This window comes from Camelina sativa, chromosome 12 (genome assembly GCF_000633955.1).
Source record: "Camelina sativa cultivar DH55 chromosome 12, Cs, whole genome shotgun sequence".
Taxonomy (NCBI): Eukaryota; Viridiplantae; Streptophyta; class Magnoliopsida; order Brassicales; family Brassicaceae; genus Camelina; species Camelina sativa.
This window is the reverse complement of record NC_025696.1, coordinates 955,549-982,003: the sequence shown is the minus strand read 5'-3', so window position 1 is coordinate 982,003 and position 26,455 is coordinate 955,549. Positions and strand designations below refer to the sequence as shown.

General features: G+C 35.7%; 7 protein-coding genes, 1 long non-coding RNA gene and 2 pseudogenes across 14 annotated transcripts; 2 read left to right on the top strand and 8 right to left on the bottom strand.

Annotated features, from left to right (window-relative positions):
* Positions 1 to 992, bottom strand: part of LOC104729342 — a 7,351-nt pseudogene extending 6,359 nt beyond the window's left edge.
* LOC104729340 (serine/threonine-protein kinase SRK2F-like) lies at positions 2,523 to 5,397 on the bottom strand. The gene is made up of 9 exons (XM_010448278.1): positions 5,078 to 5,397; positions 4,867 to 4,941; positions 4,223 to 4,324; positions 4,067 to 4,120; positions 3,878 to 3,970; positions 3,672 to 3,764; positions 3,455 to 3,559; positions 3,181 to 3,279; positions 2,523 to 3,018 (listed from the first exon to the last, which is right to left on the bottom strand). Exons 1-9 carry the CDS (start codon positions 5,195 to 5,197, stop codon positions 2,701 to 2,703), a joined length of 1,059 nt encoding a protein of 352 aa, XP_010446580.1. The 5' UTR covers positions 5,198 to 5,397; the 3' UTR covers positions 2,523 to 2,700.
* LOC104729339 (WEB family protein At5g16730, chloroplastic-like) lies at positions 7,644 to 9,927 on the bottom strand. Its single transcript, XM_010448277.1, has one exon. It carries the CDS (start codon positions 9,701 to 9,703, stop codon positions 7,781 to 7,783), a length of 1,923 nt encoding a protein of 640 aa, XP_010446579.1. The 5' UTR covers positions 9,704 to 9,927; the 3' UTR covers positions 7,644 to 7,780.
* On the bottom strand, positions 10,039 to 13,275 carry LOC104729337 (histone H3-like centromeric protein CSE4). The gene is made up of 8 exons (XM_010448275.2): positions 13,167 to 13,275; positions 12,676 to 12,747; positions 12,512 to 12,588; positions 12,323 to 12,413; positions 12,026 to 12,193; positions 10,841 to 10,936; positions 10,660 to 10,736; positions 10,039 to 10,552 (listed from the first exon to the last, which is right to left on the bottom strand). Exons 2-8 carry the CDS (start codon positions 12,745 to 12,747, stop codon positions 10,291 to 10,293), a joined length of 843 nt encoding a protein of 280 aa, XP_010446577.2. The 5' UTR covers positions 13,167 to 13,275; the 3' UTR covers positions 10,039 to 10,290.
* LOC104729335 lies at positions 13,660 to 14,363 on the top strand. Its single transcript, XR_758250.2, has 4 exons — positions 13,660 to 13,811; positions 13,884 to 13,956; positions 14,043 to 14,146; positions 14,277 to 14,363. It is a non-coding gene; the product is annotated as an uncharacterized LOC104729335 (long non-coding RNA).
* LOC104729336 lies at positions 14,190 to 15,694 on the bottom strand (annotated as a pseudogene).
* Positions 16,652 to 17,179, top strand: LOC109127890 (probable signal peptidase complex subunit 1). Its single transcript, XM_019233448.1, has 2 exons — positions 16,652 to 16,772; positions 16,875 to 17,179. Exon 2 carries the CDS (start codon positions 16,877 to 16,879, stop codon positions 17,177 to 17,179), a length of 303 nt encoding a protein of 100 aa, XP_019088993.1. The 5' UTR covers positions 16,652 to 16,772; positions 16,875 to 16,876.
* Positions 17,156 to 19,858, bottom strand: LOC104729333. Of its 4 annotated transcripts, none has more exons than XM_010448270.1 (2): positions 19,838 to 19,858; positions 17,156 to 17,995 (listed from the first exon to the last, which is right to left on the bottom strand). In XM_010448270.1, the coding sequence occupies exon 2, from the start codon at positions 17,923 to 17,925 to the stop codon at positions 17,488 to 17,490; it is 438 nt and encodes a 145-aa protein (XP_010446572.1). In that variant the 5' UTR covers positions 17,926 to 17,995; positions 19,838 to 19,858; the 3' UTR covers positions 17,156 to 17,487. The 4 variants fall into 4 exon arrangements, with proteins under 4 accessions (XP_010446572.1, XP_010446573.1, XP_010446571.1 ...); XM_010448271.1 differs by having other exon boundaries at positions 17,156 to 17,992; XM_010448269.2 differs by lacking the exon at positions 19,838 to 19,858 and adding an exon at positions 18,205 to 18,376 and having other exon boundaries at positions 17,399 to 17,992.
* LOC104729334 lies at positions 18,653 to 20,026 on the bottom strand. Of its 3 annotated transcripts, none has more exons than XM_010448272.2 (3): positions 19,838 to 20,026; positions 19,459 to 19,686; positions 18,653 to 19,272 (listed from the first exon to the last, which is right to left on the bottom strand). In XM_010448272.2, the coding sequence occupies exons 2-3, from the start codon at positions 19,662 to 19,664 to the stop codon at positions 18,732 to 18,734; spliced, it is 747 nt and encodes a 248-aa protein (XP_010446574.1). In that variant the 5' UTR covers positions 19,665 to 19,686; positions 19,838 to 20,026; the 3' UTR covers positions 18,653 to 18,731. The 3 variants fall into 3 exon arrangements, with proteins under 3 accessions (XP_010446574.1, XP_010446575.1, XP_019089670.1); XM_010448273.2 differs by having other exon boundaries at positions 19,459 to 19,679; XM_019234125.1 differs by having other exon boundaries at positions 19,459 to 19,671.
* On the bottom strand, positions 20,191 to 23,140 carry LOC109124736 (protein SCAI homolog). Of its 2 annotated transcripts, XM_010448267.2 has the most exons (9): positions 22,529 to 23,140; positions 22,211 to 22,417; positions 21,877 to 22,119; positions 21,699 to 21,765; positions 21,412 to 21,603; positions 21,231 to 21,322; positions 20,930 to 21,115; positions 20,707 to 20,843; positions 20,191 to 20,618 (listed from the first exon to the last, which is right to left on the bottom strand). In XM_010448267.2, the coding sequence occupies exons 1-9, from the start codon at positions 23,018 to 23,020 to the stop codon at positions 20,429 to 20,431; spliced, it is 1,806 nt and encodes a 601-aa protein (XP_010446569.1). In that variant the 5' UTR covers positions 23,021 to 23,140; the 3' UTR covers positions 20,191 to 20,428. The 2 variants fall into 2 exon arrangements, with proteins under 2 accessions (XP_010446569.1, XP_019089669.1); XM_019234124.1 differs by lacking the exons at positions 20,191 to 20,618; positions 20,707 to 20,843 and having other exon boundaries at positions 20,952 to 21,115; positions 21,227 to 21,322.

The window sequence follows — 26,455 nt, the reverse complement described above, 5'->3', positions numbered from 1 at the left end:
AAGAATGTTACACACTACCATACCATGCTAACTGACTCTTGCCTGGTCATGTTGCCAACTTCAGTTTCTAACTTTAGAAACTCATGGAACCTGAATAAGACCCCAATAGAAAAGGCTAAAATAACTAGAAGAGAGCATGAACTCAAACAAGTAAGACAATGGAATTGAATACATGTTTTGAAGCAACTGGCATGGCATGAGAAACAAAGTTGTGTACCTCTCAAGTGTCTGGTTTTTCCTAATCTCTTTGCGTGAAAAATTAGAATGCCAAGCAAGATTATTAGGGTACCAAGGCAAAGGCTTGATAGCCTCCAATTCACCACTCTCTACAGCCTAAGTAAAAAAAGGCAAAGAATCCAACTTTTGAGAATTATACAAAATAATACAAAAACAAAAAAAAAAAACACAAGATTCAATGAAATATGTATACCTCAGCCTGAAGAGTTCATGAAATCATTCTCTAACTTGAGTCGAAGATCATCGCAAAATTGACCACTAAAGAAGTAAAAAACATTAAACCAAGAATGATGATGAAACTGTTTAAAGATTCAAGGATGGAGATAAACTAAAGCATACATACTTGGAATTAACTCTGAAAGCAGCAGGCAATGGCTTACGAAGAGTCTCCATAAACGAATCCCACTCTTCTGCTTTCACTATCCTTTGCTCCTTAAAGACACAACAAGAAAGAACAATACACAATGTTGTTGTTTAGGGAGCAAGATTTCTAGATTTCTTAGTATAAAGTTATAGTACCTTACTACCTTGTAATACTCCTCGAAATCAAGATTTGACCAGATTGGCTTTTGGAAGTTGGAAGCATCATCGGATTTGAGGGGTTTTTGAATATTCTCTCTACTCTTTTCGATTTGATTTCTATTCGACGTACCTCTGTGTCGTCTCCCTCTTCTTCCCATCTTTGTTTGTTTCCGTCGCCGAGTTTTTTTGTTTTTTCGCCGGCGATGTCGCAACGATGGCTGGGTTTTTCAGAAGGTTTAATAGATTTTTATTTTATTTAAAAAAAAAAAAAAAAAAACATTTTAATGGAAAAGAATACGTTTGAAATTAATCATACGCGCATATATTAGGCGCGTCACGCGTGCTTATAATTTTATTTTTCTACAATTATTTTTTTTTTTTTTTNAAGAAGAAGCATGTTTATAGATTTTACAAAATTTACGAAATAAAAATCTAAAACTGGTTAGTACTTAGTAGTGATCACAAAAATTTTTGAATTACAGAATATGGTTTTATCTCTTTTTTTTTCATTTCTATATAATTATTGGCTATTTGTCTAATTCAATGTATTTGTTACAAAGGCTCTCTGAAGAAGCTTTTGTGAACTGATTATGAGATTTCTCTACCTGAGCGTAATAAAAGTATTTATAAACAGTCAAATCTAATAATACTAATAACGGTATTAGTTAACCTACACAAAGCCCAACAAAAACAAAAAGGTTGGTCTAGTTAACCTATTGGATTGGGAAGAGATATATATTAGTTAACCTACACAAAGCCCAACAAAAACAATTTCAGCCCATCAAACATGGTCAATTTCTTCTATCACTTTTTTTTTTTTTGGTATAAGTTTCTTCTATCACTTGACATTTAGCATTTGATCGTTAGAAATTTCATAAATCAAATTGTATAAATTTTAGCATACAAGTTTACTTTGAAATTATGAAATTATAAAATTTTAATTTTTTTATAGAATACTTGGCTTATTTTTATAATATAATGAGGCATTATTGTATTTTGTATATATTAAAATGCAAGAGAGTATCGTCATGGACCTAATGTTTGGTCGTTAGTATGGGCGATTTACATTATGTCATGGAATCATTAGTATTGAGCCACTCAAATTTCATCTACCATATATATCACTTGGATTTGTTAGCCACTATGGCTCTATCCCACTATATGTATATTAATTATCATATATTAATTGTAACGTTTTAAGGATATGCATGCATGTTAAATGTTATATTTCTTCATATAGCAATTTTTAAATTTACTTGCTCTATTTGACCCCATAAAATTAAATATTCTAAACACATGGATGTTGGTTGGAGTGTTTTGTCTCACGTGATTATACAAATAAAATGTAGAAAAGTGAAAATATGTTCGTGGCCTAGTAGCCTCTTATTATACTATTTATATGTAGCCCTACCAATAAATAAGCAAAAGATCAAATTACAATAAACTGTTGGAGCTATAAAGAGATTAATTAGTTTCGTTGTATTACAATAATTAAAGAAATTGATTTTTTTAACTGATATACACACTTCATTAATGAAAAAGTAAAAACTGATATAGACACTTAGCCACCTTAAATATTTGAAGGATATGCAGATTAGTCTCGGAATCAGAAGACCCAGTTACGTATATCTTTGGATTATATTTTAAAGTGCAAAATGAAAATTATACATATATATATCTCTTTGGATTATATAACTAAAGAAAAGGTAGGGGCCATAATAACACAAAAATAACTGTAAAAAATAAAAGTGAAGTGATGGAAATATACATAAATCAAATGACCCACACAAATCTTATACTTTTTATATAAATTGATTGGGGGTGAATTATTTCCACTTAATTATACAAACATGCAACACAAGATGGTTCGGGTATTCTCAACCAGCATACATATAATATAAATGCATGCCCATACACACAACTGCATGAATGTAAATGAAATCATAGAGCACATACGAAATCACCATTTCTCTCATCATCATCATCATCATCAACATCGTCATAAATATCAGCATCATCAATTTCATCAAGATCCATGCTCCCATCTATCAAACCTAATCCACCATTAGTATTCATACCATTCACTCCCTTTCTTGCTTCCTCTATTATCTTCACTATCTCTTCAACACTCTGTCGACACTTTTCTTCTTCTTCTTCTTCTTCATCTTCCACTCCGTTATCAGATTTCTCCTCCAACGGCACAACTAGAGGACCCTTCAAGAACCACGGGTGCTTTTCGATTTCCGGTACAGTTATTCTCTATCATGGCATCAAATTGGAAAAAATGTATATATTAACATGGTATTCAACAATCCGGATTTCGGTTTGAATGTTTTGGTTTTCCAGTTTCCAAAAGCAGTAGTCAATCCTAACCGGTGTGGTAATTTACATTTGTAATTGGTTAGGGTGTTGTTTAATTACCTTATCGGGGTCAGCCACGAAGATACGAGATAAGAGATGCTTGCACTCGGCTGAAATCCTAACGTAATCCGGTATGGCGTAATGTACACTTAATATCCTCTGTAAATTAGGTATACATTAATTGCTAACATTTAACTATTAGTATTATTCTTATATTTATATATATGACAATATAGTAAAAAAAAAATTGTTATTGACCAAGAAAAAGATTAGCAAAAAGTTTTTATTTAATTAGTGGAAAGAACGTTTGATTTAAATTGTAATCTTTCAGTACCTGAATGGTTTTTCTAATGTTTCTTGGATCTTCGGGATCTTCAAAAGGATAAGCACCAACTAACATTACATACAAGGTCACCCCACACGACCACACATCTGCAATCTACATATTATTTTAAATCAAAATTTTATGACTTCTTTATCAAACAAGTTGATGTTGTTAATTTGTTTAATCAGTCTATATTATTTTAAGGGTTAAACAATTTAATATGTACCTTTCCATTATATTCTTTCCGGGACAAGACCTCCGGGGCAACGTAAGCCGGCGTTCCCACGGTCGATTTTGGCTGAGAGTGTAAAACTGATGACTACGTTTAAGAAACAAAGAGGAAAAAAATTGTTAAAATCATTAGTGTTTTTTTTTTTAAAAACAATGAATACTACTTAAACTAAATGTGTAAAATATTATTATTCTATTTACCTTCGAGTATCCAAAATCGCAAATTTTGAGCTGCGACGACGGGCTCCCATCTAAGAGTGTATTCTCAAGCTTAAGGTCTCTATGACATATTTGCTGCAATAAAAAAAAAAAAGTTCCAGTTACTTAATATTATTATATAACCACTGGGGATTTCATTCAGATAAGAATAACGTAGTTAAATATACGTACCATAGCGTGACAATAGCTAACTCCCGAGATCAGTTGTTTGAAATAATATCTTGCCTAAAATAATAATGAGCAAAAAGTACGTAATCAATCAATAATACTACAATTAACCACGATATCAATTTTAAATCGTCGTTAATGATGAATTAAGTTATATACTTCGTCTTCGCTGAATCGACCGGCATTGCAAATTCTTTCGAAAAGTTCACCGCCTGCTGCATACTCCATTACTATTGCAAGATGTGTTGGTGTCACAAAAACCTGCAAAACAAAACAAAACAAAACAAAAATTAGACATTAGAAGCCAACACNTATCATAATTGTTTTTTAAATATTTTCCTCAAGATCGAGACGACCTACCGATTGTTTCTATTTTTATATAATCTTTGTACAATTTGTAATTGAATAATTTTCAATGCCGTGGCTATATTTATATATATATATATATATTAACATACGGTGTCATATAAATGAAACTCGAATTTGGACCGTTGGAGAATGGGACATACTATTAAAAGCGAAATATAATACATTCCCTTAGAAGAGGTCCAAAGTCTAACCATGATACGGCGGCATAAATTACATGACCAGAAAATATCTAATTTTATTTTAACCATGCGTCGGAACTTAATTACATGATCCAAAATCTACTCGCCAGTTCTTCTTTTGTAGCGGAGAAAACAAAAATATATCAGTAACCAAGTTTCGAACAATATTTTCGGCTGATGAATTTGATATATATATATTTTTTCTTTTGTTTTGTTGGTTTTTATTCAAACCTCTTTATCATATAGATAACATACCTCTTTAAATCGGATGATATTACGATGCTTCAAGTCTCTGTGGTTGATGATCTCTCTTTGAACATGTTCATCAATCTGTATAAAACCCATTTTGATGATATTATAATTAAAAATTGATTTCTAAAAACAGAACAAAAATCCAGATGAGAAAGAAAGAGACCAGTTTCATATTAACAAACTCGTGTGATAGACAAAAAGATAAGAAAAAAACCTTAAGGCCTCTCTCGATGTATTTAACGGCGTAAAACTCTCCGTTGGATTTTTCTCTGACAAGCTTGGCAACTCCAAAGTTACCGGAGCCAAGATCTCTTAAGATGTCGTATCTCTCCATTGATGGATGGTCTCGGACTCGGATCAAAGAACAGAGCAAAAAAGAGAATATTTTGTTTGTGGGGTTGGTTCTATGTCTCTAACAAAACTATGTCGTTTTTTTTGCTTCCTCCTCTTCTCTTTTTATTATTCTTTCGAGGTTTATTAAAAGCGAGATATGCGAGAGAGAGAGAGAGAGTTTAAGCTTTTTTTCTTTTCTTATGGTTCAGTCTACGTTAATACCATATTTATACACACACAGTACATACATATACAGTCAGCACCAACTAACTACCTTTATGGGTCCACGATACTATTGGGCCGTCAATAATATTGTCCAAAATAGGCCCATTTGACACGTGGTTTTCCTCTCTCAAAATATAGCACACATGAACAAGTTACAACAAGGACAGGAACAAGGTGAAGTTGTGTTGTGTAACTCGCAAAGCAAAGCCAGTTTCAATTCATGTTGTCTCTCTTCGTCGCTATTTTATTGTTTGTCAAATTTTACTTATTGTCAAACACATATTCACAATAAAATAATTCCATCACTAATCTTTATCATAGGGAATGAAAAGTTAATACCTGACTGAGTAAATGCGATTACCCATTTTTAGTATATATTCTCACTTTTAAAATGAAGTATTCTACCAAACTTACCTATTTTAAATTAAAAAAAAAACCTCATTTTTCTTTAGCAACGAAATAAAGAAAGAAATAATGGCCCACATTTTTAGATTTTTAATCCTTTTCCGCAACCCAATGAAAAACAAACTCATACTGTATATATATATATATATATATAAGTATATAACAATTAAAATACTCCTGTATACATAAATTAATAAATGAGCTTCTTATTTTATAGTATTACAAATTAGATGTCGACCGGAATAACAGGTCAACGGCTAAATAATCATAAGCTAAAAGCCAGAAAAATAAAATTAAAATGTTTCTTAAACAAACTATTAGAAAATGTAGGACTCCAAAATTATTACGTGTGCGCTAATCATTATCTGATCTTTGTGTTTTTTTTGTTCTTTTTTCTTTTCTGTTGTGTGTAATCGGTTTATTGCTTAAGCGTCTTACTTTCATTTCTCAGATTAATTAATCAATAACTTTTAAGTTTTAACTAGATAGATAATCCGTTTATAGTCGCACCCCATAATGTTTCCTTGTTTGATTTTATCGTTGTTGTGTAGATATAGAATGCGTATATGTATATAGTATAGTCGGATACTATATTTATGAATCATGATGATTCAAACAAATCTCTTTTTCAAATAAGCTTAAAACAAATCCTCTCTCAATGATCTCTTTCGATACTCAAGGAAAAAATATATATCCTTCATATGTTATTCTAAAATATTATGTTGTTAAGACTTGAGATATATATCTTTCAGATGAAACTACATCACCAACTTATGGAAGACACATATGATATAGATATAAAAATAGGTCAAGAAGTCAATGCTTTGATATACTACAATTTTTTAAAGAAAAACAAAACAATGATGTACGTGGCCTCGTAATAAACGTACACGTGGGAAATAGAAAGCAAGTGACAAACCTACATGCCAAGTGGAAGTGGTGTCCGTGCGTCAGGCGTGTGGGTTACGTGGATGGTGAAGATTGGGCCGTGATGTAAAAGCCCATCACCGTTGAATGGTTGGGTGATAACATTAGTGTCCCCACATTTTGGTTGCTATTATTAGAAAGAGTATTATGCATTTCAAACCATTATGATTTTTCCCATCAATATTTTCTTTATTATTATTACTTTTTTTTTTTTTCTTGATATGTTGGAATCTTGCATACCTTTTCCCCACAATATGCATTACATTTCGCTTTTGAAATTTGGCTAAATGCGAGTAAAAGGATGTCAATTTTATTAGCATAAATAGACATATAAAGCTAGAATCACAAAACATAAGGCAAAAGGATTGATTAAAAAACAATAAAAGAACTCGCACTAGAGAATTCGAAAGTAAATTTGGCAAAATATATATTTTCAAGATATATATAGTTTCTTCTTATATTTGCATAACAATATAAATTAAGAATGAAATAAATGGAACTGAACTTCACTTTCGATATTCGAATAAAGTTGAACTCTTTTTTTGTGTATCAAAATCTTTATGTTGTAAAGTTGCACGTATGGACACCTTTACCACATTGTCTGACCTTGCTCAGTCTTTTTTTTTTTTTTTGGTTTATATGATAAAAGTTTAAAGAAAAATTCGAAAAAGTTTTCTCCTACAGATACGGCCCATATAAATAGTGAAAAGAGGTAAGGAAATCTAAACAAAATTGATAAGCCTTCGTATTGTAAGGCCTCCTTCTAACGAGAAATTAAATAATTCGAAATTTGCGTCTCCACCGCAATCCGGGAATTTCTAAATAACCAAACCGGTTCGACCAGAATGTCAACAATTGAATGAAGACATAAATAACTGCAAAGATCAAAATGATCAAACCAATCTTTATTACAAAGAAAAAATATGTACACACAATAAAATTCCTGCAAACCTCAAAAGCTGTATGTAGTAGAAGAAAACACAACAATGACGTATCACAAAAAAACATATAAAAAAAACAATGCTCTTCAGGGCTCAGGAGACATGGGCGGTAATAGTGGCGGAGACGGAGACGGAGGAGTCTGTGGTTGCTGCTGCTTATCTTGTGAATCAGTGGAGGACTCTTTCTTGTGTGAGAAACTTAAACTCTTCCTCCTAACCAGAAGATCACCAAACCTACGTATAAATGCCTTCTTCTTCCTTGCTACTGCTCCTTTGTCGTTCAACTCTCCTTCTTCTAAATGATTCCCATCCAAATTCTCCAGATCCTCTGGATTCATCGTCTCTACTTCTTCCAAAAACGTACACGATGATCTCCTCTTGTGATGCGTCTGCGCATGTGGCGTCTCCGCTACGTCAAAGATTGAACCTTTGAATAGATAAGAATCTGAACTTGGAGAGCTTCCTTCACCACTTCCATCACTGTTCTCTTGTTGATGATGGTTCCCACCGTTTGAGGCTTTTGTGATCTCTTCCTCTACTACTGCTGTTTCTTTGTTGTGCTTGCTATGGTTGTAGTTGTGATGACCGAGCTTCATGATACTGAAACTACAAGTTTTCCCAATCATCTTCTTATCAATGTGGTTCTGATGTGTCTGCTCTTTCTTCTCCTTCTCTTCCTTCTTCTCGCTATGTTCTTTCTTCTCCTTCTTACTCTCTTTCTTCTCCTTCTTGTTCTCTTTCTTCTCTTCCTTCTTCTCGCTATGTTCCTTCTTCTCCTTCTCCTCAATCTTCTTCTCAACAACAACTTCTACATCCTTGTGCAACGACTCTTGTCTGCTCAAGCTTCTGTGTTTCTCTTCCTCCATAGCTACCTCTATTTCAGACAACAGCTTCTTCAACTTCTTTACATTGTCATTAGCCAAAGCTTCATTAACCTTCACCCTCTCGATCTCCTTCAAAGCGAATTCAAGTTCATCTTCCTTATCCAACAAGGCATCTTTTAGATTCGAATTCTCAGCTCTAGCGATCCCTGCTGCTTCTTTCGCTACATTAGCTTCGTTAATGGCTTGTTTAAGTATATCTCTAACCTTATGATTCTCATCTTTAGCCTTCTTGCTCAGATTCTCAGCAGCAACAAGAGCTTCAAGCAATCTATTGTTCTCATCAAGAAGTGAGTTCTTCTCGTCTTCTCCTCTCTTTATGCAACTCACAAACACAGACTCTTTCCCATTCCAAGCCAAAAGTGATTCCTCTGCTTCAATCCTAAGTCTCTCGCTCGTGTTCTTGAGCAGTTCAGCTTCTTTCCTCACTTCCTCATGTTTCTCTTTCCATTGCTGAGACTCCAACCTCGAAGCCTCGAGCTCTGTTTCCGCAGTCACAAGCTTCTCCTTGGCTTGGCTACAATCAGTAGCCACCTCTTTCAAAGCCAATGCCAAATCATCCATTGCTTTCTTGCTCGTCATCTCTGCATCAGTCGCTGATTGAAGCTCGTTCTTAACCGATTTAATCTCTTCTAACAAATCAGATACCTTCAAAGAGGAAGCTTCTGCAGCCTCGTGAGCCTTTGCGAGACTCTCCTTGGTTGATTCCATCTCAATCTTTATAGACTCGATATCAAAATCCTGAACAGAACTATCATCTTCGTCTTCGTCCTCGCTAGAATCTTGGCTATTGTAAGATGTATCTATTCTCTCTTTCAAAGAAGCGATCTCTACCTTGGATTCTTCAACCAAAGCTTTTGTTTCCTCTAACTCTCTTGATTTCTCTTCAAAGGAATCAAGAAGTTGCTTCTCTAACTCTTTACTTTTCTCCACCTCAGCTTCAAGATTCTTCATCAACGTACTTTTCTTCAATAACTCGGCTTTTAAAGAAACGACTTCATTGTCTCTGCTCTCAAGGGAAGCTTTCATCATCTTGTAAAGCTCTGTATCGATATCGGCAACTTTGGTAGATGAATACCTCGGAGAAGCTACATCAATGGACGACGGTTTCTCATCTACTTCTCCCATTTGATGTCTTCTTATTCAGAGTTTCTGAGAAATGCAGAACAAAGAAAAAAAAAGAAAAGAGGACGTTTTAGGTAATGGGTTTTTGATTGACTTAGAATATATTTAAGAGGTTGCAAAAAAAGGAAAACGAAATCTATATTGGTCAAAATAAAGAAAATTTGGTTCTTAAAATGGTTTAGGAACGTATCTTCCTTTTTTTAAGGGGTTGTTTTGTTGAGGACCGTCCAATTATATCGTCCACAATCCAATTGTTTTAGAAAGTTTCAACAAATCCACAAAAAAAAAAAAACCAACCATTAAGACCTTTGAAGAGAAAGTAATGGTGACAAACTGAGTTAAGAAAAACATAATAATTTAACAAAGAGTTAAAAGCAATACACATATAAGCTTAAAAGAACACAAGATTGCAGACTTGTTACTACTAATTTGGTTTTTTCCCTACTACATACCCGAAATTAAGAAGAAAAAAACACAGCAATTGCGAGAAAGAAAAAAAACTAGTAGTAGACCAATCAATCATGAAATCAAATCCGCAGAGCGAAGTTAATAAACCTTGATCGGTTTTTTTCTTGGGTAGGAGGAGGTTCTTAAGCGCGTTCACCTCTGATACGACGAGCCAACTGAATATCCTTAGGCATAATGGTGACACGCTTGGCGTGAATGGCGCAGAGGTTAGTGTCTTCAAAGAGACCAACAAGGTATGCTTCAGCAGCTTCCTGGAGAGCTAAGACAGCATGGCTCTGGAAACGCAAATCAGTTTTGAAATCTTGAGCAATCTCACGGACTAGCCTCTGGAATGGGAGTTTCCTGATCAGCAACTCAGTACTCTTCTGGTACTTACGGATTTCACTGAAAACCCAAAAACAAGATTTAGGAGAATATTATTAAACCACACAATTTGCTGTTTAGATTAACTTTTAAAGACTGAAGAAGAATCGAACAAGGGAGGGACAAACCGGAGAGCAACAGTTCCAGGACGGTAACGATGTGGTTTCTTGACTCCACCAGTGGTTGGTGCAGATTTACGAGCAGCCTGTGTTGAATATAAAAGAAGATCAAACTCGATTATGACAATCAAAAGGTACAATTTTGAGGACAAAGAGAGAGAGAGAGAGAGACAAAGAAAGAACAAGGAACCTTAGTAGCAAGTTGCTTCCTTGGAGCTTTTCCTCCGGTGGACTTACGAGCGGTTTGCTTGGTACGAGCCATCTCTGCGAACGTATTCACAAGAAACTAAACAGTCAATTGAAGATTATAAACACCTAATTTGATGAAGAAATTGGGGGAAACCGAAAACCCTAACAATGATGAATCTTTTATCAAGCCGGAGGAAAAAATTCGACTAACAAACCCTAATTTTTCAAAACACAACTATGCAATTGACAATCGCACACAAGACAGATCAGTGACACAGAACAATGAAGCAAGAAACAAACGAACGATTATTAAGTGTTGATCTGAAAACTAAGCGACCAGACTCGATCTTAACATGTATATGCAACAAATTTGAAAGGCGGAGATTTGTTTTTTCAAACCGGAACGGGACAAAACCCAAAACTCAATTGTCGTGACGATCAGATCATAGAGGCAATAACAAAGAAATTTAATGAACGAGAGCTAGTACCCTAATCCCAAATCGTACCTCTTCGTCGCTTGAGCTGACTTCTGTTTTGTTATGTCTTTTTTGTCCTTCGTCACTCACAAAAGCAGTAATAGCAGATGATTGTAAGTAGTGGTTGTGGTCACAATGCGGTTGAATTGGGTTTATTTATAAGGGTTGTCCTGCCTGCCTACCAAAGTGTGTTCTCTTCTCACGATACGCTCCTTTTGTGCTTTCTTGCATCCTTAATCCGACGGTCAAAACATTTGCACATTGTGTTTTCTTAACTCATCCCCAACGGCTACGATTGAATATTTTAGGTGTCACGCGGATTACCAGTTTCGTGAATGTTGAAATTGTTTATAATCGAATCAAACTTTGAAACACAAAGCTAGTTTGATAATACAAATCAAACATATTTATAATGAACGGAATCAGATGAAACAAAAGTCAGAAACTTTAACATATCAATATGTCTTTTCAACAACAAAAGGCGTTTGATATTGCCAAAGAAGAAAGCAATACACACCACAAAACGTAGGCTAAAGTAAGAACACAAGCAAATCATAAGAACGAGTAAAGAAGAAGAAAAAAAAGCCAACCACCATTGTATTCAAGTCTCCTACAACCGAAAGCTTTTAAAGCCCATTATCTAATTCCAACTATCTATTTAGAAAACCCTCCACATTCACATAATCCGTCCACCTTCTCCATCACACTTAAGCACGCTCTCCTCTGATCCTGCGTGCAAGTTGAATGTCTTTTGGCATTATGGTGACACGTTTGGCATGGATGGCGCAGAGGTTAGTATCCTCAAAGAGACCAACAAGGTATGCTTCTGCAGCCTCCTGGAGTGCAAGCACAGCATGGCTCTGGAAACGCAGATCAGTCTGCATTCATAGAGAAAAGCACATAATAAGGTTATAACAATGAACATAACGAAGGTAAATATAATATCACCGATATCCAAAACACATATTTTTCAGATTCAATAGACTCATAAGCACCACATTCATTACCTTGAAGTCCTGGGCAATCTCACGAACAAGCCTCTGGAAAGGGAGCTTCCTGATCAGCAACTCAGTACTCTTCTGGTACTTACGGATTTCACTGTTAATCAAGAACAAGAAACACAAAGTTAGGTCAACTAAGATAACAACAAAGAAAAAACACAATCATATTTGTGGAAAAAAAAACAGAATGCATACCGAAGAGCAACAGTTCCAGGACGGTAACGATGGGGCTTCTTAACTCCTCCAGTGGTTGGCGCAGACTTACGTGCAGCCTTAAATTGAAAGAAAACAATAACCAATTAGAACAAATCCTGAAATGTGTTCATCAAAACAAACTCAGATCACATGTGAGAGCTAACCTTTGTAGCAAGCTGCTTCCTAGGAGCCTTTCCTCCAGTAGACTTACGAGCTGTTTGCTTAGTACGAGCCATCTGTTCATCAAAATAAAAAAAAAATTAGAATCAAAGTATTTCAATTGCAAGAATGTATCGTAAGATCAACACAAAACCAAAACAAATCCCCAATTGTAAATCGCATAATCAAGAAAACAGAAACCCTAATCTACAAGAGACGACGAATACGAATAATCTAATTACATCGGTGAAAACTACCGAGAATTAAAGAGGAAGCAAATGATTCCACCCAAAGAAACAACCTAATACTCAAATCTGGCGAATCGATTCATCTCCCTAACCTTAAAACCTAAATCCAGATGATTCGACGGCGAAGAAACAAGATAATGGCTACGAATAGAAACTAATCTCATACGAGCAACCGAACGATTACAGCTGTTTAAAGATCAAACGAAAGAAATTTTCCGGGAAAATCAAAGGGAATCTATGAATCGTACCTCAGAAACCTCTCTAGCTTCTCCGAATTTTCAGATAAGAGCTTCGATCTCGAAAAAAGTTTTTGTTAACAATGACAGTCTTCACGCGTGTATGGCTCTCGATATTAATTTATAGGCAACGATGGCAAAGGCAGATTTAATAATCGGACGGTTAGTATCGCTCATCAATGTGTTTCTCATGTTGTCTAATCGTGCGGGTTAAAATACCACAACATGTGTTTTCTTGAACGCAATCAACGGTCCAGATTTAGCTCTACAGGTTTGTTGAGGATCGCCAGGGCTACATTACTCGATTCTTATTGGTTGAATACGAAACGTCGCGGATCGTGGTTAATTGAACCGTTCCGATTTCATTTAGGCCGACAGTTAAATTAATGTGGGCTTAAAGATAAGGCCCATTCATTACGAAAATCCGATTGGTTGCCCGTTACATACGGTACATTAAATTGGTTGCATCAGTCAAACTTTTCGGTTTAATAGTCGTCTTCTTGTTCTTTTCTTTCTAGTTACATGTTACTAATTAATTACTTGTCGTTTTGTTATTGTTGATTTAGTTTTGTGGAGGTTCCTTCTTACAATTAGTAGTTTCATCTCATGTTGGTGGCGTTGCAAGGGCTCCTGCCATAATCTTTCGCCATGTTTCAGGTTTGCAACGTATTTTCTTATCGCTACTTCTTTTGGTTCATTTATTAAATTTGTTGGTTGTTAATATGTCAGAGCTGGCTTGTGTACGCCTAGGCCAGTTGCATTAAAGCTTTCTGTTGATATTCCTCCTCTACTCACTGAGCAGGTAACTACTCAATTAACTTTTTTTTGACAACGGTGATAGTCAATTGAAGATGTGTATTGTTGATTGCTTTCTTTTCCTGTTGGCAGCGTGTCCTTGATGCCCTCTCCCCACTTCTATTCGTGGCGGAACCTGTGCCATTCCTTGTGCTTATGGCTGTGGGAAAATTGTGATCAGTCAGGCACTTTCCAAGGTAGGTTGGTACACTCTGTTTTGTGCCATTTAATAACTGGATATTTTGAATTTCTAAAGCTAATTTGTTCTTGAAATTGCATGTTAATTGTCATACAGTATATAGTTTCATATTCTCTTTTCTTTTTCAGGCTGTTGCGGTTGAAGGAATCATGCCAGCTAATGCTATGTTTCTCTAGCGAGATCCTGTACAAGTTCGACAACGTTTCCATCTGCTTACAGGCGTCACCGTTCCCGCAAGATTGTAAGAACACCACACCATTTGAGAAGATTGTATGTCCATCGAACAGAATCAAAAACTCACTTTCGCCGGTTTCCTTTTCGAATTGTTTATTGGTCTAACCTTTACAAAAGCGTTTTGAAGATCCTACAACAACAACAACAACCCAAAAAAGAAAAAAAGGCTTCAATATAATCAATAAAGACGATAATACCAAAGCATTATACACTACTCAATTGTTTTGTCATGAGCAGATAAACAAAAATAGAATAATACCTCAATCCTAAAGAGCTTCAACAAATCAGAAGCTATATGTAAATCAATCCTAAAATAGATTCTATAATAGCAAGAGAAGCATGAAGTCACATATGGGGGATGCTATCTAATAACTGGCTTAGGTTCAATTAACTACTCAAACAAGAGACAGTCCTTCCCCATATCCTCATACCAAGGTAGCATCAAGGAGACATAACAATTTAAAATTAAAGGACATACTTCCTAATACAATCTCCACCCCCGTGTTCAGATGATGTAAAAAGACACAAACCCAAGATCAATGTTTCAGCTTTTTTTATTCACTGATCACCACAAAATTAAGCGATTTGTTTACCTGAAGATGAGAAGAATCAGCAGTACCAGATGTTTCAGCAGTCCAAAGGCTTTCCAAATTGAAATAAATCCTGGCCTTCTCATCGAGTGCATGGACTACAAACTTTCCTACAGGGTATCCGGAGAATTACATCCAACGAAATATAAAAATGAACACTTTGTGTAGATAGAAACATGAACACACACGAACCGTAGTCTATGACAACCCACTTGCTATCGTACCCTTGCACAGAAGGCAGCATTATATGTTTGGCGCCTTTCTGCTTTTGCTTGGTCTGTGAAGAGCAATACAAGAAAACCATTGGATCACTCTTTTATCATATCAAAACGTTTTCACAAAACAGAGCTAATCATTATCCATCAAAGGTCAATTTCAATTCTCGGAAGATGGAAGACGTGTGTACTTTATAGACTAATGCTTGAGCGATGTTTTTTAAGTGCCAATCGGATCTTCCGGTGGCGACGACCATGTAATCGGGCCCAGAAACAGTGATTGTGAGTTGGAACCACCGTAACGTTATCAGCTTTCAGGTCGGCGAGTATTTTCTCCACTTCGGGAAGCGTGAGAATCTCTGAGACGTCTTTGGCTCCGGAGGCTAAGATGCGATTCGGAGCAGAAGATAAAGCTAGTTTCCATGATTGATCTTGAAGAAGAGAGGAGCAACGAGATCGGAGGGCCGTCAACATGATGATGAGCTAGTTGCGGTTGCGAAAAATGGCCCTAAGATTGGGTTAAACACTATCAGGAATCAAAATCCAAAAGATAATGTGAATCCAACTCAGATTCAGCTCCAACAAAGAAAAAGAACAAAGCATTACGTCAGATTATTCAGAAGAAGAAATAGAAACTAAGGTACCTTGAAACACCGAGTCACCAGAAACGAGCAAATGATCTGAAGATCCTCCTTGTTCGTCTTGTTCGTGAAGCGAGCTCGCTCAGAAGAAGAAGAAGAAGAAGCTTCACAAAAAAATCCACAACAGTGAAGAATAGTTACAAAAAAAAAAAAAAGAAAAAAAAAAACAAAGGCCCTCAAAGTCAGCTGTGATCAAAGAGCATATTAATTGATCCTATTCAAAAACAAACTGATTCAACAAACACAAACAAAACACAAATCACAAACAAACTTATTGAACAAACACAAACACAAACAGATGAAGAAGAAACATTTTAAGTTTTATTGATTATGCTTGTGAAAATACAAATACATGATCAAATTTCGAAAATGTTTAGAACTGAAGGCATAGATAAAAAGTGTACAGTTCAATATAACCAAACCATGAGCTCCATTGAAGCTTATTATAGCTTTCATTATTGGGTAAAAGCAAACTCACAGAATCTGTCAAAATTTCAACCTAAGCTTTTGCAATTCTCTAAAAGAAATCAAGACTATAACTATTCCATTACTTGTAGAAGCGTCTGATCGAACTTTAATCCGCTCAGTGGCCGTCTAATCAGGGAAGCCACGAGAGAGACGAAAGGACGAAGCAGAGATGATGGCTTGGTTATAAAAGACGAGACGGAGACGGCCTGAACTCGTCGGTGGAGACGATTTGCGAAAAAAAAAAGTTTGTGTCCTGTATCGACTGACATGGGCTTAAAGATAAGGCCCATTCATTACGAAAATCCGATTGGTTGCGTTACATACTGTACATTAAATTTGGTTGCATCAGTCAAACTTTTCGGTTTAGTATTAAACCGAAATTTCGTAGTCGTCTTCTTCTTCTTCTTCTTCTTCTTCCCCAAATCCAACTTCCGTTCGAGAAGAAACAGAGATCCGAAATCGTTTTCGTTTTCCAGGTATAGATTTTCCGACGAAATCGATCTGTACTATTCAAAATTTGTTGTATCTAGATTCAATTTGATTGTAATTTTGGTTTTTTTTTTTTTTTTTTTTGACAGATATGGATTGGCAAGGGCAGAAATTGGCGGAGCAGTTAATGCAGATCTTGCTTCTGATCGCAGCGGTTGTGGCGTTCGTTGTTGGTTACGCAACGGAGTCGTTTAGGACGATGATGTTGATCTACGCTGGAGGTGTAGTTCTCACGACTCTGATCACTATACCAAATTGGCCTTGCTTTAATCGTCATCCTCTCAAGTGGTTAGATCCAAGTGAAGCTGAGAAGTATCCTAAACCTGAAGTTGTTGCTGTTAGCTCGAAGAAGAAATCTTCTAAAAAGTANTTTTTTCAATCTTATCTTCTTTAGGGGGGTCTAAGGTTTTGATGATATAAAAGATACTATGGTTCTATTATTATTGTTCTTGATCGTAATAAGCTTAATAATAAAAGTCTAAATGAAATAACTTTGATTGATTTTGATTCTCGTTAATGTGTTTCTTCGAGTTTGGATCATATAAAGGTGTTAACTTTGAGATTTTTGGAACTGTTTCTTTTGAGACATTCTTCATAGAAGCGAGTACAAACGTTAAATGTATGAAACCACAGTTAGAATTCAAACCTGTGACTCAAGTGTACACATTCATGTCTCTGTACTGGTACAAAGAAAACAGTAAGCTAGAGGAGAGTGACGAGAATGAAAATGAGTAGAGCAGCAATAAAAGAATACTTGAGAGCAGCGACAAGGATAGCGAAAGAGATGAAGAAAAGCTGAGACAAGACTTGAAGGCTAGCCCAAGTCAATACCCCAGCTAACGCAACAGCAACAAAGTTGTCCTGATCCGGATTCAACAGCTCCCTCCACTTGAAACTGAAACCACCAAATTGGTCTTTCTTGGTCGAATCATCATCGCTACTACTAACCGGTCTGTTTCCACCACCACCAGTAGAAGAAGAAGAAGAGTCGTCATTTTGAGCATATGTTCTTCTACTCTTTAATAATGGGGAGGACTTGCAGAAATCGATATGGTGATAATGGTGCGGAATGTTGTATAAAAAACGAGGCTTTAAGGTCGTTATAGGCAGCACAAAAGAAGCTCTCAATGTTAACAACATGGTAGAAACTAGGGTCTTCAAAAACCAAGGATCTCTATCTGAGTTTCTCGAGATTTTAAGTGCCTATCTGCTGCAATTGAAAAATTAGAAATCAAGATTTAAAAACCTATCAAACTAATAACTGGAGCTCAAAATCAAAAAAATATCTAATCAGAGTCGAATTGAAGTTGTCGTTGACGATGATGATGATGAGAGGCAATTTACAACCCTAATCATCTAATCGAAGAACTAAAAAACCCCAACCATATCGAATTATTATCCAATTCTCTGCAAACTCACCTCGAAATCTCCAGGTTTCTTCCTCCTCTCTCCTCTACGGACAGACAGGTCGTAGAAGAACTAAAAAAAGACAGCAAAATTTGGGACTCAATGGCTACGATCAAATCTCATGGAGACACCTTTTCTTTAGCCTTTGCGTTTTAGTATTTGACGGCTACGATTCAATCTGGTATATCTTTCATATTTTGGGTAAAAAAAGCTTCTTTTTTTTTTTTACTTACACTTCCAACAGAACACAGCTCTAGCCTCTAGTGGCAGTCCAACAGCTTGGTCCACTTTTAAAATACATTATTTTATTAACTTTTAAAACATTATTTTATTAACTCGGTTGTTTTGTGGATTAATTGTGAGACTGTCATAGTTAACCGAATGGATGATTGGTTGGGAACTATGATTTCACTTGTAATAAAGATCATCAAAACATTTCAAAGTTTAAAGGGAAAAAGTATATCAAGACTCATCACTGTATAAAAAGTTGCACAAAAGGGGATAATATATACTATACATATCCAAATATAACAGACAGATCACAAGAGAAAAGGTATCCTTAAGTTTGTTCTAGAAGAAGTCTTGTTAGTCTCAGCTATCTCTTTCATACCTGTCCATGGTTTTATCTTCCTCTGATTTGATCCACCAACTGTTTTCTCCGCAACACTTTGAGACTCAATCGGTTTCTTACTCTTGGATTTTCGTATCCTCTTATCCCTATCCAGAGTAAGCATCATCGGCGGCTTCGGTGTATTCACCTCCTCCACCTGATCTTTCTCGACACTTCTCACAGGTGAAGAAGAAAGCATGTTACTTTGAGGCATCACTGTCATCTCTTGATTGATCTTATTAGGACGAGGAGCTTTCTGCTTGAAAGGGTAAATCTCTTTCATCTGACCTTTCACAGTACCTCTCTTAAGGTTCCGGTGAGAACAGAAATTGCAATGGTAAACAACATTGTTCTGAGGCAAACAGATGTTAGACTTGTTGCACCTGGTTCTTCCTTTCTTCTTCTGCTTAGAAGAAACCTTGTCGATTCTGACATCGCAATTAAAGCCTGGCTTAAGTATGGTCTCACACCTACTTGGAATCATCATTACATAACATTTAAATTCATAAAGATCCTCTCTTTGTAAAAACATTAAGGAATCTAAACACAGAACAATGACATTTCAAGATTCTAAACCAAAAAAAAAAACCTAACTAATCTGGCGGTTTCACATTCCAAAATTGTAGTCTATGATAAGAAAACCCTAAAAGAGGTACCTTTGGCAAGAGACGACGAGATCAGGATCAGTAGCGGCAGCGAGACGTCGACCGAACAAGGAAGCAAGAGAGGGGATGGGAGTATCTCCGGCGGAAGACCAGAGGGCGAGATTTTTCAAGTGATCATGTCTTAGTACGGATTTGAGATTAGGTCCTCCTCCTCCTCCTTGAGTGTTTGTATGCTTCTTAGCTCCTCCTTTGCCCATCCTTTACCTATCAAACTAATAACTGGAGCTCAAAATCAAAAAAAATCTAATCAGAGTCGAATTGAAATTGTCGTTGACGAATGATGATGAGAGGCAATTACAACCCTAATCCTCTAATCGAAGAACTAAAACCCTAAACCCTATCGAATTATCCAATTCTCTGCAAAACTCACCTCGAAATCTCCAGGTTTCTTTCTTCCTCCTCTCTTTCCACTACGGACAGAGACAGGTCGTAGAACTAGAAAAGACAGCAAACAAAAATTTGGACTCAACGGCTACGATCCAATCTCATAGAGATAACTAACTTTCTTTAGTATTTGACGGCTAGGATTTAATCTGGCATCTTTCTTCTGTTAGGTAAAGCTTCCATCTTTTTACTTGGTTCTTCTTAGATCAAAGACTCAAATCATTATCACAAAATTTTAAAATAGATGATTATGAAAAATGCGAAAGAACAAATAGACCACACTCTCTTTTACGCAATGCACAAATATATTGTTAAGTCTCTCTCCTCATACACAAAAGCAGCAGCAAACCCATCATCCTAAAGAAGAGACTAATGATATTATTACCCCTTGTTCTCTAATCTTCTTTTACAAAAGGACCAAAAACTAAAAAGAATCATCAAATCAAAATAAAAAATTAAACTCCCCAAATTACAATTCTCTTTTCTTTATACCCTAAAAAAAAAAAATACAGACTTTTTCTATATATAATTTAAAAAACGAACAAACAACCTAGGCTCATGGGATTTTTCTCTAAATTTATGTCTTGTTGAAGTGGAAAGATTTGGCTACACCCAAGTGATCAGCTAGTCGTTGTACTGAGGACTGCACCGGTTTTGATACCGGTGAGAGCAGCTCTGGGAGGTTCGGGTGGCACTGAGGTAAATACGGGTCATCATCATCCTCTGTGCGGCTGAAGGATGTGAGTACAGACCGGCAGAATATGAATCTACACAAATAATATAACAAGGCGACATTTCAGATGAGCCCATGCTTCGTGAGGTTTCGTTTCCGAGAACTTTTGAGAATATACTCACCTTAGAATCAGCCGTCTCAAGAATGGATCAGGCAAGACTTGTGCCCAGACAAGATTCAAGACTTTGGAAGTCAACAGAATCGTTTCCCACTCTGAGAAGGAAGCAGAAAGTATGCTCTCTGCTTCATCATAAACTTCCTGATGATTGTGATAAGAAATGTAAAGAGGCATGCCGCACTAAAAAGTTTGGTTCATTTATGGTATTTCAAATAACAAATGCTAACCGGGTCGGGGTTTGAGTTTGAGAGGCCCAGCATTTGACTGAATGCTTGTAAAGGTGCTGTTAAGAAAAAGGTAAACTGACTTCCGTTGAGTGCGTCCGTATCATCAGTAGATGGGTTCTCGAATGATGGCTTCAGAGGTGAAAGAAGCATAGCAACAGGCTCGCCTCTCTCTGCTCCACTCAGAACCTGGAGTTTTTATTTTTATTTTATAACAATCCATCAGCAAATATCGCACAGTGACTCGAGAGAAACTATTTAGACTCTCCAGAGAAAACGATGCACTAAGTTATGACAAACCTGCCTTGAATGCACGGCTAGTGTCGCTATCAATGATCAAGAAAAGCGGTTTTCGTGTAAAAGGGATTAGGTCACCAGGGTAAAGGTTGTTTGAGCCTGAACCAAGACGAGACAGTGAATTAGAAAAGTCTGCTCTTTCGAGACATACTAAAATGTTATTATTATTCCAAAAGAAAAAGACTTACCAGAGCCTCCTCTAGGACCTAACCAGAGATGATCCTCATAATAATCACCAGACAACATTTTTCCATTACTATGTGGTTCTGACTTGTAACTTTTCTGTTCTTGGGAGGCTCGAGCAAGCAGCTTACTTTTTGATGTTCTGCTTGAACCAACAGAGTTCTCTGGTTGCGCAACATTTTCACGAGCAGGACCACCTGGATATTAATAACCAATATCATTGATGTTGCAGCATCATAAAAACAAATTACCAACCTTCAAAGTTCCAGTGATAAACAAGAAGAAAACTAACCTGAAGCTGACAAATATATAAGCATCACGCACTCTGGAGAAAGCTCATCACAAATCATTGCCAAGACCTGTAGATATATCACGAGAAAAAAACTTAAACATAATGGATGGACACACTCCTGTCTATCGATATATCAACAAGTCCTGCAGATTTTCTATGTGGTACAAATAAAACTCACCGCTAGCAAGTGGGATACTGAGGGGCGATAAAGAATTGCTTTCCTAGGATTAGGAGGTAATGTTGGATCAGCCATATCAGCAGCTAACTTCATATCTATAAGCCCAGAGGTTAAAGTGTGATCAATCACAAAACCATTCTCCTTCGTTTCAACAGGCTTTTTTTGGTAAAAAGATCCACTGGGTTCCCATTCTAAACACTGCATCATTCTATAAGTATCCAACGTGACTTCAGCATATTTCACCTGAGAATCCACATCAATATAATGATTATTTATCAAGGCAACAGAGTTGAAAATCTAGGTTCCAAACAAAAATATAACCAGCTTTGGTCACCTCATTACGGTGATAGCTTGCCAAGAGAGCATCACGAAACTTGAACAATTTCTTAGCGTGAAACCGAGCTAGATATGTCTGAGAAGCTGGATAAGAATCAAGCATTGCACAGTAACGTAGAGGCCTGACATAAGTTAAGTCTGTATCAGATTGTATAAACCTAGTGATCTCTTGCACAACTAGCCTCCACTCCTTAAAGTTTGTCTCCTACACACACACAAGAACATCCTCAAATCCATCAACACACACACACACAGATAAAAATAGAGACTTTTCACAAAATGTAACAAAAAGGGCAGATCGGAAATAAATAAATACCCTGAAATTAGATTTGCTGTCATCAACCAAAACCCTAAGCTTCTCAGCCAAGTGCAAAACCATATCTTTCCGATCCACAATCAAAGAAACAAGCAAAAACCTCGCATAGAAACGTAACTCCTTGAAACGAGCACCAAGATCTTTCCCCTCCTGAGCTTCTCCTTCAAAGTACCTCCTCCTAAAAATCGCTTCGTAGAAGACATAAGACTCAAGAAGGAACCTAGCTTCACTAGTCCTCATGTACTGACTAAAGTAAAGCTGACCAATCCGGCTCGCGATCTCGCCGATTTCACATCGGTTTAAACCGGACTCGACCAGCTTCGACCTGTGAGATTGCTGATAATTCCATAGCTTCATATAAGCTTTGAATACCTTGTGGAAGTAGTGACTCTGTGCTCTTCCAAACGTTGGGAGATCGCGAACTCTCGCGAATTTCCGGTCTGCGTTCTCCACCAAAGCTCGGAAATTTCTCGAAACATCTTCACCCGCCATGTCCAGCTAACTTCCCTCAGTTCCGGTGATAACCGCCGTCGTTTATCATCGGCTCTTAAGAGAGAGAAATAGAGAGAGAGAAGAAGAAGAAGAAGACTAATCAATCAATGGGAACGACGGTGGAGAGAGAGAGAGAGATAAATATGATTTTTTTATCTCGTTTTTATTTTATTTATTTAACAGCTGATTTAATTTATATCTCATTATTTTTATTGAGAGTTTTTTTTTTCCAACTTCAAAGTTAATTATATTATGTGTTCTTCTTTTAGTTGTTGATCACCTTTCTAAAAGTAGTTGAAGAAAAGAAGAAAAATGAATTCTTGGGATTATTAATAATTTTGATTATTGTTTATGTAATTTTGAGGAAAAAAAAAAGAAATTTGACATTAAGCAATGTAAAACATTGATATTTTTAGCTGTCTAAATAGAATTAAAATAAAATAAAAATAGAATATGCTTGGGTAATAGCAAAAACGCATGTGAGCACGAACCCACAAAAGAATTTTGCAGAATCATATAATAGTAGTAATCTCGTTTTGTGTTGTGTAATCATCGTGAGACGAGCTGGCAATGGTGAATGGTAATAAGGCATGGCATTCGGGTACCCGTTCGGGTTCGGTTCGGGTATTTTGGGTTTTCGGATTTTCGGGTTTAGAGGTATAGGACCCGTTCGGATATTTCTAGACTTCGGGTTCGGATCGGATTCGGTTCGGGTATTTTGGGTTCGGATTCGGATTACCCGAAGTTCACAAAACTCAAAATTTTAGTATCTAATTTAGTCTAAATTATTCAATAATACGCAATATATCTAAAAATTTAGAGTATTTTCTACCCAAATTTACTAATAAACAGTTTAAATACTTCAAATTGTCAAAAATATCTAAAAATATGAATATTTTGAACACTTATTAAAATTATAAATATTACTAATATATTACTACTAGATATTAATAATATTGGTATATTCGGATACCCGTTCGGATCTCGGTTCGGATCGGATTCGAATTTGGGTTTTTGGATTTAGAGATTTAGAACCTGTTCGGGTATTTTACAATTTCGGATACAGATTTGGATCGGATTTTTTGGATCGGATATTCGGATCCGGGTATTTTGCCCAGGCCTAAATGGTATCATACTATCATCTATCTCTCTACACACTCATTAATAGGTGTACATGTATAGTAGTTTTAGCACATGGTCCGTAACGTACGTACGTACATACTTGAACGAAATATTATTGTTTGCTTGTTTTTAGTCTCTCATCCATATATACGAATTCTAAATATAGAACAATTCAATGCTTTGTTTCTTTTAGTTAGTTTTGTGCATTTTGAATTATGAAATTTGGTAGAAGAAATTAATGATGGCAGCAATAAGCAACTTAATTAGCACATGATTATTTGTCTACGCACGGTGTTTGTGACGCAGAACCCTTTTAAGATGATTCGGTAATCGGCAGCAACATCTATAATTATTTAGAGGAATCCTAGGGGGAAAAAGGTGTTATGAGACTATAGTAATTGACTAATTGTGTGATGTTAAAAGAAAAAAGGTTGTTTTCGTTATGTTGCTTTCGACTTTTAAATACGGAAATCAATTTTACAACTGTGTAAATTTTTAAGTTATGTTGTTATTCGATATTCATAGTTGACTTTCTCCCTGATTAGTAGTGGTCATTTTTGCTTTTTCGGATTTTGTTCTAAATTGGTCTAATGGTGTAATCATCACATCTTGTACTACAATTTACTTTAGAGGTGGACCGACGCGACATGCTCATATTGTGTTATTTCGGTCTTGTTGCGGACATTAAATGTGATAACGAAATCGATCTTTTTAGTGCCCGAGTTTGACATGTAACAATACTTGAACTTGATAGCATTTTTAGGTGCTATTATGTTTTAATCTTTAACTACAACAGTTATTATGTGACTCAGATGAGAGAATCTTTTGATTATTTTTGACACAAGTAAAAAACCTTAGATATGAAAACGATGAGAAAACAAAAGATAGTAAACAAAGATGAATAAATGGAAAATGTCATATATATTTTTCCGATTCCAGGAGATTAATCTTTGGGCCTAGAAATATTTTAGGATCACTTCGGAGTTATGAGAAAAAAAAAAATGTCATATACATATTTTGTCTTTACAGCTACAAATTTAAAATACGAGTGGGGCACATTTCCATTAACTTATTATAGTAGTAGTTAGATGTTAGTTGTCTGGATCGATATTCATATATTTAAATCGGTCTTATTCCTGTTTGATACATGGAATATATAAAATATAAAAGTCTAAACTAATAGTATCATTTGCTTTCGTAGATCAAATGGTACGTCGCCCTTATTTTTAGCTAAAAAGCTTTATTAGGTAGGAAACGTTATTTGCTAGCTACAAAATGTACCTCTCTATTTTGGACATGTTTTAGTTTTAATATTTCTTTATGTGACCTATCACATGAATACATTCCGTTGGGCTAAAAAACAAAACATAAACTCCAAGTAAAAAAAAAAAAAAAAATTCATAAAAATATGAGTAATTCATTTTTGAGTATCGATATAAAAAACTATGGATTATTTGTCTTATATGTTGGAACGTTTCAACATCCCCGTCTCACGAATAACTGAGAGAATATTAATGCTTTAATATGTTTGTTTCTTATGAATATTCGAAAATTCAACTCGATTGACTGACTAGTGGCAGAGCTGTGGCCAATTTATCTGAATCTTGTGACAACAAAATACTAAACAATTAAAATGAATTTTCCAATAAAGGATAGAGAAAAGAAAAACATAAAGAGCAAAAGGAAAATGTGTGACTCCAAATTTTATTAAAAAAAAAAAAGAAAATGTGTGACTCCAAATCAGTGCATGAACCTATTAGTAGTGTCAAAGTAGTAGAAGGGAAAAAAAAAAAGGCAAAAGACAGAAGTAAAGATTGTTCTTTTGTAATGTCAACAGATTTGTGTGTGTCACAAAGTGGATTGGGAAAAGCTTTTGCATTACCAGATAAAAAGAAGGTACTTAGTGATGAAGAGAGAAAAAGTAAAAGGTTTGTTATCACTAGGTGCTTCCCCACGCATTGCGTGGGTTATGGTGTAGTTGGCACTTTCTTGTTTTTTTTGGTATTTTTCGTTTTCTCTTTTGTATTATTTCGTTTTAATTAGTCATATACGGGCTTTGCCGTCACTTTTATTTATACACTATATGTTTATATCATTTCGTTCAGATGTGTATAATTGTGGCGTTTACTTTTTATGAATTATGAAGATGTTGTTTCTTGCTTTTGTGGATCCAATTTTATCATTGACTGATATTTTTTCCAATACATTTATTGTATTATATATTTTCTAATTAACTGCTTATGTAAACCCTTCATACGTTGATGTTGCAATAATAAGTTATTTTTTAAAAATATCTTCCGTGTAAGTGATTAT